At 30.8% G+C, this 12926-nt stretch overlaps 1 protein-coding gene across 1 annotated transcript; it reads right to left on the bottom strand.

The window, feature by feature from the left end:
* Window positions 1–4589: 4589 nt before the first annotated feature.
* Window positions 4590–5078, bottom strand: LOC133180888 (beta-1,3-galactosyltransferase 5-like). The gene has a single exon (XM_061315332.1). The coding sequence runs from the start codon at window positions 5076–5078 to the stop codon at window positions 4590–4592; it is 489 nt and encodes a 162-aa protein (XP_061171316.1).
* Between the last annotated feature and the right edge of the window lie 7848 nt (window positions 5079–12926).

Genomic DNA, 12926 nt, shown 5'->3' with positions numbered 1-12926 from the left:
TCATCAGGAGTTGTGAAGCGTAGTGTTTATCGTGTTAGTCTCGCGGGAAAATGATACTCGGGATTTTTATTGCTAACTTGAGTTCGAACCCCACGAATACCATATTATATTTCTAATAACAGAATAGCTTTTGCCCAGAGTTTTCCTCAGAAAAGTTTTGTTTACCATAATATTTCAATAAAGAGAACTTCATTCTAAATCCTAAATTCACCAATTGAATATAATTATCATATATCTGAAGATATAAGCATTCTGCACGCCATGTTCACCCATCTCCTTTTGCTGTAGTACATGTATATATATAAATAACTACTTGTGTGATTGAGAGCTTCAACACTTTCGGAGTAACTGCGGATTGCACAAACGTCTTATTTTATGCAATATCAAACAAAGACATGCAGATAAACATATACTGGGTTAATCTTTTGTTATATCCCCCCATCATGAGGAGACATATTTGCATGGATCTTTGGTATAGTAGGTGATCAGGAATTGCTGAAGATGATAGGGGTAAATTATCTTTAAGGTTATTTAATTCTTTATTCAGTCTTTTATGGCCAACGACTCAAAGTACAACAATTAAACCTGAAGTCCATGTAGTTTGACTTTTTTACTTATAAAGATGGACCACAGGTACTTACGGACAGACCCCCCCCCCTCCCCCCCCCCCATGTAAATAACGCCTGAGCATGTTGGACTTTTTTCACAAATTGTATGTATCAGACTAATTTATCAAGTATACAATAGGAAAAAAATCGTACCAAAAATTCCTGACTACCAGAAGATGCTTATGATTTCTTATGCATAGTCGGGAATTTTTTTGTATGGAACGATTGATTTCGGTTTTCTCAAGACATTTCCTCTGGTATACATGATGAATAAGTTTGATATATATAAATTGAGAACAAAAAATCCAGCAAGCTCGGAGTTGTACATGGGGGATGGGGGAGGGGTCCTACACAAGTGCCTGTCCATTGTAATGGACCAGGAAAGTTGCATCTGGCCTTGTTAATTTTTAAAGTTTTACATTTATATCTGTGTAACAAATAATTACCATTTACAATATTTAGGTGTCTTTCTTGTTCTGAGTTTTAAAAAAGTTTTGAATTTATAATTTAAGTAGGTTTACTGAAAGGAAGTTGTTGAAAAATTAATTTGTTCTGTATATATTATCTTAATTTTACTCTTAAGAAACTCTTTATAACAATGCAATGTGACTCACAGATTGGTTTAACATAAAACATAATAAAAGCTATATATACGTAATGTTCAATATTTTTACTTCAGTAGCTAAATTTCCTCGAGTCCGATTATCGCCATTCATATTTCAGAAGTCAAGAGTGGATACCTTTGTAAAATTTTAGACAATAATAAAGAAGACGACACTTTTTTGTAGTGATACAAATATATATACAGTACTGGAAATCTAAACAGTAGGTTTAGGTGTGCTATTTTCCTACTGTAATACTCTTTTACAAAATTTTGAATATATAGTTCCAAGACATTTAGCAATTTCAAAGACTTCAAATTCGTATGCTACAATTAAATTATATTTAGAAGAAAATAAACTTAAAAATAGAATATAAAGGATATAAAATTCTGTTCCTATGTTGTATTATACATATTTATAAATTAATACAATAAAAATATGTACACAGCACAGCTTTTTTCGAAAATAAAATTATAAAAGAGACGCAAAAACTTTACAATCTCAATTTCCTACCCAATGAAATTTTTTTTCTGTTGTTTTTTAAGAATACAACCTCTTCTTAAAATTATGTTTTGATTTATTTTGATTTGACATTTCTTCTAAGCCTTTAGCAAAACTTTCCTACCACAAAGTCAAAGCACGAATAATTGAGGACGAAAAACACTCTTTAGTAATAATCGTTCGATAAAAAATTTAGTCCTGTTCCGGACTTTTATCTGTTATTTTGTTTATATGAGGTAGCTGCAAAATTTGCAACACAATCAGCAGATCACAATTGAATAATCTTTGATATACACGTGCTTTCCTCAAAATAACATTTCTTCAAATATGAGAATTCAGTTGGCTGCATATAATAATAAAAGCTTTAGTCAACAAACTTCTCCTGGCAATTATTACATGTAAAAATGTACAAGAATCTGATCTGATTCTGAGAACAAAATGTCAACCACTAAAACAGGGATAAGAATTGATTCAAATGAAGAAGTAACATCCAGTTTCGTCAAGGTATACATTAGTAGATTATATGGATTATGACTTAAGATTGGAGAAATATATTATCTATCTATCTATCTATCTATCTATCTATCTATCTATCTATCTATCTATCTATCTATCTATCTATCTATCTATCTATCTATCTATATATATATATAGAGAGAGAGAGAGAGAGGATAGTCAATGTTTTGTAGATGGATATGGAATTTATTTCACGAGTGGGACAGGATTTTTTGATATTTTCACGAGTGCGAAGCACGATTGAAAATATCAAAAAATCCTGTCTCACGAGTGAAATAAATTCCATATTCATCTACAAAACATTGAATTTTCTGTTTATTACATTTTCTTTGATTTTCCCTTTGCCTCTGTCTTTTCTTAACACAGTGTCATAGGCTTGACGTCATAGTTGAGCGGTTGAGACGTCGATCATAGCTTAGCAGTTTTGTGATTGAAAACATTACATAGCATGGATTTTAGCAACATATTTGGGAAGAAATTTGCAGTTTTAGCTCTATCAAGATGCTTAGTTACTATCTCTATCTTATGACAGGCCAGAAATTATTTTTTACTTACTTTGATATCCTTTCACACTGTGAGAGAATATTTTGGTATCCTTTCATACTGTGAGAGAATATCACTTTTATTCAATAAATAAATCACAGTATTTCACTGTTGAAAATGTAATAAATATATATATATATTAAGGGGTCCGACTGGGGTTTCCATTGCACAATACTTCGTGCATCATAGTAAAATGAAGCGTATTTGCTGTTTTAAAGCAACTATTTTCACAAAATTTAACAAAATAAAGAAATCACAGGTTAAAAAAATCTAATTACAATTTTATATATAACTGATTTTTAAAACGATTTTTTCAACCGAAAGGTAGATTGACGTCGTAATAGTGTGTTTGTGACATTATGTAAAACTGAAGTTCTTTAAGAGGAGGTAATAAAAATGTTATAAAAGAAAAAGTATAAAATATACTAGGCTCTTGAAATTTAAAACATAAAAATTAGAAAATCTCAATTATTTTTGTGATTTTTCTTGTATAAATCCTTTGTCATTTCTAAAGTTCTATGGTCGATACAATGACTTTGTCAGCAAAAACAATTTATCATTAAGTCAAATCTGACTGACGTTTTTCAAACTAATTGTTAGACCATTATTTATACACTGAATTGTCGACGGATTTATCCGTTATTTCCCGATCATGACAAGGAGCACACGGCGGGAGTGACCGGTCGGCAGGGGATGCTCACTGCTCCATGGCACCTGATCCCACCTCTGATGTCTTAGAGGTCCGTGTTTGCTCTACTTTAAAATTTGTATTGTTTAATGGACATTTGAGCTTGAATACTGTTCCTTATCTCCATATATTTCATTTGTATCTGTCATCTTTTGTAGTACTCCATCAAAACAGGAAAGTTTCATTAATTTTGACATTTTGAGACGCCCCCTCTAGAAACCAGACAGTAGAATTTTGTGTTTCTTACATAAAATGTACAATACAATTGTTATGCCTAGGGTATTAGATGAATACTAAGAACTTCTGTAAATATATTTTCCTTTAAAGTTAAGAATGACATTTCTCTATATTTATTTCTGGTTTATTATTCACTTTTACTGTATCATGTACAAATAAAAATTTTATACCAATTATATAAAACAAATTACCCATTTCTAGAATGACCTTACAAAGTTTAACAAAAAATACTTTAAAAAATAAAAATGAAAAAATAAATAAAAATATAAAGAACATAATAAAGATATATGACACTGCATCATTAACAGTCTTGTAAGTTATATGTTTATCAAAGATTCAATGATTGTGTTTGAACATACATGTCGTTACTTTTAAAGATTGTTAAAAACTCTGTTTTTTTCTCTCATCTGAACATTACAATCTCTTAATTAGTAAAATAAGTTTTATTTTCTGCTAACTCATCAACAATTGTAAAAAAAAAAAAAAAAAAAAAAAAACAGTTAAAAACTAATACATCCGTATTTTTTGACATGTCACTTTTCAAACGAATCTCTTTGTTTCCTGTATATCATTGTGAACGTGTTAAAATATCAAACCTATTATTCTCTATCCATTGAAGGTTAACTTAATTTAGAAAAAAAAATCAATTTTAGTTCAGTTTCGTTAAACAATCTATTTAGAATTTTCTTGGAAAGTTCATATTTATACAATGAATAAATCTGACATATACTGTATATAATGTACACTAGATATAAGTATTTGATTGAAAATCCAATACACTACCTAAAATAAAACTTTTATTTAAAATAAAATCCAAGGGATAGATACTAAAGTTGTTTCATAATACAAATATAGCTAGTGTATATAATGTAAATAAATAAATAAAAATAAAGACTAGATTTTAAGTTTTCTGTCAAAATTTCGTAAAATCCATTTCTTAAAAATTCTAGCCCAACTTGAAAACCAGTCAGAGTCTATGATACGACAGCCTTGTCTTTGATTGAGCTCTTTCCACATGCGGACCATTTCATCTGGATCGAAATGATGTCCCGTGACCATATCAATGTAATGCAGCCCACATGGACCTGGTTCTCTGTATTTACAAGTAAATCCTTCATGCTTTATAACTTTAGCTTTGATGAATTCACGACATAGTCCAGTAACAAAGACGTCTTCAATATCTAAGAACGGGATAATCTGCGAGGCTTGTAATAATTTTGGTACTATTTCACCGGAAATGATGTAGGCTGTTCCAGAGACATATGGAGGAAACTCTTTTTTGTTATACTTATGTAGTGAAACATACCACTTCTTTGAAGGATTTCGCACAGGAATTTTGTTAGTGTCTGCACATCCAATAATAGAATTTCTTGGATTTTCCATTTTGAGGTATTTTAATAATAAATTAATATTAAGAAACATATCATCATCCACCTTTAATAGATATTTTACATGAAAACAAAAACGAGTAGCCCAATGCAGGAGGGCAATGGATTTGTTTGTTAAAGACAGGTATGACTCTACAATGTCCGATACAATTATGTCCTGAAAAAGAAGTCTTTCATTTTCTACGAGAGTTTTGAGAATATTCTTATCTTCATCCTTCTTTCCAAGGAGAAACAAAAGTTAGACAAAACTTTCTGATCGTGCAATCATTCCCCAGGTATTACGAATGGCCATCCGCCTGTAAATGCTTGAAAATTCAGATGGCACAATTATTAATAAGAACACTGAAGTTCCGTTATCAGTACACGAAATAGGATGATGAGACTGAGACCCAAGACCTTCTCGTTCGGGAAAGGAAAGTATATTTCATCATGGATTATTAGAAAGAACTCTAAATCAAATATAATTATTGTAGAGAGAAAAATAAGAATCTTTCCTCTTTTTATTTTTCTGCAACGATTTGTTCTTCTTCTTTGGCACTGCATCTGATAAATATATATATTAAGTAAACAAAAATTAAGACTCATTGTACATGTTTGTCTATCATAGTAAGGGAAGTTGACGATAGAAAAGTTGAAGTCATCACGTTTATCATAAAGCTTTGTAGTTAGGTTTCCATTATAACGTCTTTCTCTAGTAAAATATCAAAAACACTGGGATATATCAAGTCGATATATGAACTGGAAGAAACTATTGTTAATTGATAATACGTCGTCGATATATCTAAAGTCGAGTTGAAGGCCAGATCAAGTGTCTTCTTCTTCTCATGTATAAGGTTTTGAATAAATTCTGAATACAAAAATAAATCTGCTAATAACAAGACGAAATTTTTACCCATGGAAATTCCAACAGATTGTCGGAAGACCTGGACCCAGGATCATGAAACAACTTTAGCTTAAGTCAAAATTTTTATGTTGTGCTAAAATGTTGTAGAAGTCAAGCAGACCAAATTTTAACTAATTTTCAATATTGCTTCACAAAATAGTTGTTATCTGCAAATTTAGAGGATTAATTCAATAATTATTAAACATTTTAAAGGCAATAGAAAATTTGACTTAAGTCTAAGTCTATTTCATGATCCTGGGGCCTGGTCTCCAAAAACTACATAGATATTGTCAATCAGAAACTCAAGCATCTTTTTTAATATCTACTTCAGAGTACTTGTGTGTACAATCAGAGTGTTTTTTAACAAAATAATTTTGCTAATGACCAATAAGAAGATAAGTAAATTTACAACTTCCAATTTCATTAAAAACGGAGCTGTCTATGATGTCAGAAAGTCTGAACTTTAATTTATCATGGGGAATGGCTGTATAAAGCGTTGAAAAGTCGTACGTTTTGATGTTTAAATTTTGGTTAAATTTTGTGATTTCAAACTAAAAGTTCCTTGGAGTTCTTAAGTAATATAAGTATACACATTTGCTTTACACCATTTCTCGAATATATTATTGTACAGTATCCTGAAGTTTCTCCTTCAATGCTGTTAATATTTTGGTGAGGAGTAAAGAAAGAGGGTTAGTAGAACATTTATTGGAACCAGCTATGTATCTTTGTAAGGATTTTTATGAAGATAGGAATCTAGTATAGATATGGTTATTCAAATTTATTTTGATTGTTGGGAATATTGAAAATATTAAAAATGACACATGATTTTGAAGAATTTCCTCCTTAGAAAGGAAGTGGTGGGTATAGGTTGGATTACCGCTTGCAGAACTAAATCTCAGTTCTTCTAAAATACAATTAAAATAATATGCCTTACAAAAAAGACAATGTTGTTACCTGCTTTGTCAGCTGGTACCAGTACATACTGATCGTGTATTCTTTCTAATTCTTTTTTCACTTCTGAATTATTGAAGATAGTAGGATATAGATTTTTCTATTTCATATTGCCCCTTACTCACTTAATGCGAGATTTTAACATCCATCTGATACTTTTTATGCATTCTGATAAAGTTTCAAGGTTTTTTTTTCATGTTTGGCCCATCACCTGCTGTAATCTTCCACAGAATTCATAAAAAATGAAATTTTGGCGCCAGTTGAAAAGGGTTCCCTAAATTTTGGCCCTTTTAAAATAAGTTATTTAAGGTCTTCATTATTAACGACATATAAGTCACTAGTAATGACGTGTCCAGCAGGACTGAATTTGTAGGGTGATGAAGAACATGAACACGTATTAGCAAAATGTTTCAGATGTTCGATATCTAGGCACTGTAGAGGTCTTTTGTAATTAATAAGTTTGGAAGCAGTGCTCGATGTAAAGTAAAAAAAAAATTGCTAAAGTGATAAAAGTTCCATAGTATTAAGTAAATCAAGATATGTATTGTAACACAAAAGATAATTTACTGAAATCATCTGTAGTCCTGCTTAATAAACAAAATTAAGTTTCGTTGAAAGTTTGCATAAGACTTCACTCTATGATAAACACGTGCATAAGAGGTCGTAGCGCCCCATATCTTCTTAATTTGCTCAGAAATTTTCATCTAGGTTAATCATTGAAACTTAATTATTATTTTAACTTTCTTAGTCTTTCTTTCTAATTCCAACCTTCGTAATTTAACTTTCATTTTCTACTGAAAATAAAAAATAAGTATACTGAAAAATTGTAAAAAAAAAAAATAAATAAATAAAGTTAGCACAGAATTAGAAAGTTTGTAAAAATATTAAAATAAAATGTAATTGAGAAATTAAACTAAAACAAGAAGTTAGATTTACAACAATAATAAAGGTATTAATTTAGAATGGGAAAAACAAGAAGTTGGAACAAAATTATGAATATTAAAATAATGTAAGAATAAGAAATTAAAATTAGAAATAAAAATATTAAAAGAGAATTGAAAAAAACAACAACAAGAAATTGAAATAAAAATAAGAACTTTAAATAAAGATTTTAAAAGAGAATTGTGGCACCAAAATTACTCCATAACTTTGGACTGGAAAAAGATAATACTATGGATGATCCACCCCATTTAAAGTGATAGCTCACATTTAATATAGTTTTCATTTTGTTCAGTGATGACTAAAGAATAACCTGAAAAAATTCTATTATTTATTTAGCATTTATATTCATACATTTATCTACTCCATTACCCTTATGGCCTAAAGTGTATTTGAGAATGTTGGTTGTAGATCCCAGATGCCTGACGTAGATTTTTAGAAATGATTTTACACGGTTATATTTTGCAAATTTGCATTAAAAAAAAATCAACTAAAATTTACATCTATGATGCTTTTACCTCCTTATATGACACCTTATGTCTGCATAAATTCTTCTGAACATACAGAGAAAAATGAAAGTTTTACACTCTGTTTTTTCCCATATTTTTTGCCATACATACATACCTGGTATGTATATAACAAAATTCTTCAAAGAATGGAAAATCAATTTATTATTCATAATATAGAAATCATGCTTTGTATACTCCAATTAATTTAGGGCTGTGCTTTGAATTCCATCCCAATTATTTATTTTTTGACAACACCAATTTAGGTTTTAAAAAATGGAACCTTTGGATTGACCCCAATTAACGGAAAAATTTACTCACATTTCTGTCTAATTATGCAATTTTACAGGTAAAATGCATCAAAATGAAATATTTGTTTCAAGGAGAGGGAAAAGAGATACATTGCACGCCATTCTTTGATAATTCAATCGGTTCCTTTGCTGATCAAGTTTGCCTCATCAACATTCAACTAAATTTGTCAGAGAGAGCATGTTACTTGTTTACGTCTGACTGATTCTGTATATCATATAGTAACCTTACCATTAATTGATCAAACAGTGTTTTGAAACTCTCCATATCTGTGTTCCAATGACATACTAGTCCTGGATTTCAACATGTGCACAATTGGCTGTGATAAGGAAAAAATGGTGATAACATGTGCAAGTGTGCAGGGGACTGCATATAAAATCAATAAAGTGCGATAAAAGCTCTTGCTTATTAAATTTTTTTTATACCTGCACATTCGGAAGTTCAGAAAACTATTCAAATCTGATCCAGGGTTTCAAAGAACCTAAAAATGAACCGAGTGACTTGAACTCACCCTAATTATATAATTGTGGCAACATAGAAACTCTCTCTTTATAGCCTGGTAGATCAAGGTTTAGTGGTTGAATTTACAAAACTTTCTGTTGATTTTTAATATAATGTTAATAGGGTTTCATCTCTTCACAAATGAAAATACCTGAGAAGTTTCACAGCTTTACTTTGTCAAAAATATACTATAAATTGCTTGGGTACATATCAGTATAGAGAAAAATGAAACGTCCTATGGATTCGTGATACGTCAGCAAATCAATCTTAAAAGCGCGCTCTTTGAAACAAAATTACTTTATTTTAACAAATATATGGACGAACATCTATGCTGAATTTAATAGACTAGATTATAACTATTATAAATTACTGTAATGAATTAAATAAGTGGTTTTTCAAGACCATGCACCAACCGAAATAGGAATACCAAACTGTCATGCTATGTATTGTAAAAAAAATCCTTTCCAAAAACCAGCAGCTGACTGTCGTGGATGTGCAAGGATACTGGGTTTTAATCTTGTCTAATTCATGTAATAAATTGAGCTGTAATTTTGTAATTGAAAAATTGGAGTGTCAAAACATTTTTTGAATGAATTTCCCCTGGAGAAGTCAAATATGCAGCAACTGACCCTCCCTTAAAATATATTATACAAGCGTTTGAAGGTATTTAATATTTTGACATTTATGTTGTAACTATATATACGATTTCCCCTCTCGATCGGCAGAAAGTTCGTTATTTCATGTAGGTAAGTAGTTTTGGGTATAGATTTACATGTATGTACTTTCTAGAATCCTTCAGGATTGAATACTGTTTAGTAGATACTTCGAAGAATAAAAAAAAATAATCTTACACACAAATTTAACGGTATTTATTACATAACATTTTGGATACCTTAAATTCTATATTTGATTATCTTTTGTAGTCGTTAGACTTTGCCAAATAAAGCTGTTGCAATTCACCGACTTGAGCGTGGATGAGAAGTCGGTTACTTCCTTTGATGTGGTAACCATGTGACGTAGTATTTAAACTTCTCGACACGGAAAGCGTCAGCACGTCACGAAAAGTGAAGTACTATGCTGTTCTGCAAAGAGCTCTAAATGTTGCCCCTCTCTCTATATATTATACATATAAACATTAGGATTGTTTAAAAACATTTCATCTAGTCACTAACCAGATGCATCATTGGTTTATGTGACGGTTAAGGTGGGAAACCCACAGAGACGTCGGAAAAAAATTATAAGCCTCCCGATCTCGTAAGCTGAATAAACTTTAGGTTTATTTATATAGATCATAGTTGTAGGATGAACACAGTTTATATTTTCTGGAAAGCCATATAGATTACTCTAAAAAATTAATTAATGTACACTCAATAAATGTTTAAAATGACCACTGCATACTGATAAGTTAGCAAACTTAAATCTAAATTTTTATTTTTATTTCAAAAGTACGTAAAATCCATTTCTTAAATCTTCTAGCACAACCAGACAACCATTCCGAATCTATGAGACGACAGCTTTGTCTTTGATTGAGCTCTTTCCACATGCGGACCATTTCACTCGGATCAAAGTGATGTCCCGTGACCGCGTCAATATAATTCAATCCACATGGCCCGGGTTCTCTGTATCTACAAGTAAATCCTTCATGCTTTATTACCTTAGCTTTGATGAATTCACGGCAAAGACCAGTAATAAAGACGTCTTCAATATCTAAGAAAGGTACAATCTGTGAAGCCTTCAATAATTTTGGTATTATTTCACCGGAAATAACGTAAGCTGTTCCAGAAACATATGGAGGAAACTCTTCTTTGTTGTACTTATGTCGTGAAACATACCACTTCTTGGAAGGATTTCGAACAGGTATTTTGTTTGTGTCTGCGCAGCCAATTATGGAATTTCTTGGATTTTCCAATTTAAGGTATTTTAATAATACCTTTATGTTAAGAAACATATCATCATCTATTTTTAAGAGATATTTTGCACGAAAACAATGAGAAGTAGCCCACCGAAGAACGGCTATGGATTTGTTTGTTAGAGAATGATATGACTCTGCAATATCCAATACAATTATATCCTGAAATAGAAATCTTTCATTTTCTACGAGCCTTTTGATATTTGGCTTCTCTTCGTCTTTCTTTCCAAGGAGAAACAAAAGTTTGACAGAATCGTCTGATTTTGCATTCATCCCCCAAGAATTGCGAATGGCCATCCGGCGGTAAAGGCTTGAAAAATCACATGGTATAATTATTAATAGGAATACTGATGTTCCATTATCAGGGCACGTTATTGGATGATGAGGCAAAAACCCACTGGTCTCTTTTTCGGAAACGGAAAGTTCATTTAATTTGAAATAATAGATTTCGTCGTGGATTATAAAAATAAACTGTAATGATGCTGCAATAAAAACAAAAATAAGAATCCTTCCTTTTGTAATTTTTTGGCAGCAAGTAGCTTTTCCCCTTCGGCATATCATCTGTTAGAATATAAAATAAAAAAATAATGCTCATATGTCTTTGATAAACAAAAAAAGTCTTACTATAAAAACAAAAATAAAACATGTACGACCAATGCTCTAAATTACGCTCTATTTCTTTGTCAAATAATTTTTTTTGGAATTTTTCCTTCTCATAATAAATAAAGTTCTGCCATGCGTGTTTCAAAGTATTCTAGCAGGAAATCAAAATAAATATACTTCCTTCTCTTTTAATTTTTCAGTAATATCGTTTTTATTAAGTAAATGCAATGCAGGCATTAGTGGTATATTCTTTATTACATCCTCACTAATCGTAATTATTATCAAATCCAAGAACTATTGTAGCCTTTGAACTGCATAAAAAACTAAAAATGTAATAAGTATATGTTAATCGAAGTATTTGTTCGAGTATGCAAGTTGAGAAATTTATACGAACTGACAATATAATCTTGTTATAGATCATAACACATTAAAACATAGGTTAAAGAAAAAAAAACCACTTAATTTGATTACACCCTTTTCAACTTCTGGGAATATATTATTCAAAGGATCTACTCAAGAGGAGCTTTCTCTAAAATCATTAATCTGAATTCTATCGTCGTTACAGAATTATATATTTCATGTAGAATTGGTACCTTTCATCCCCATATGCTATTTTTATGCAGGATTCAATTTAGGATATATTATAACTTAGTCATTGACTAAGTCTTGTTAATTGACGTGCTTTAAGTTTACAGCATACGGACAAAGAAAAAAATCGTGACAATGAAAAAGGATTAATGTTGGAGGCACTCATGAATGAACATAGCTGACTTCCATAACAACAAGTCAGTACGACTCTCCTGGTCCAAATTATTTTTTTTCACATTGTGGTGTTCCTCAGAAATCATGCAATCGTAATACAGGATAAATAAGATTTTGTTATCAAAAGAATACCACTATATAAACCAGAGGTATTTTTTTCTATAGTGCGAACTCACCTTTATGGAAATATCTCTATTAACTGGAAAAAAGTTACAAATGACATATTGTTTTTCTCCGGTCTTAGTTAAATGCATGGGAAAGTATGTGGAGAATATCACCCAGATCTCCAACAAGCTACGTATTATTCACTTCCTGTGAAAATTTATTGTTCATACTTCAAACTTTATTGGAACCAATGGAATATCAAGCACTGTACATAGACAGAAAAGTATGCTCTTGATAGAGAATGAGAACCTTGAGGTATGCTTTCTGATTTATTTTAAAAAAAAAATCGATCTAACCGAGAAGTTACAAATGCAT

This window comes from Saccostrea echinata, unplaced genomic scaffold, assembly GCF_033153115.1.
Source record: "Saccostrea echinata isolate AGI-Se365-2 ecotype Australia unplaced genomic scaffold, CSIRO_AGI_Sech_v1 ptg000008l, whole genome shotgun sequence".
NCBI lineage: Eukaryota > Metazoa > Mollusca > Bivalvia > Ostreida > Ostreidae > Saccostrea > Saccostrea echinata.
This window is presented reverse-complemented; position numbering and strand designations above follow the sequence as displayed.

Excerpts from the sequence above, each read along its gene's own strand:
- LOC133180888 (XM_061315332.1), bottom strand. The coding sequence starts at position 5,078 with ATGGAAAATCCAAGAAATTCTATTATTGGATGTGCAGACACTAACAAA.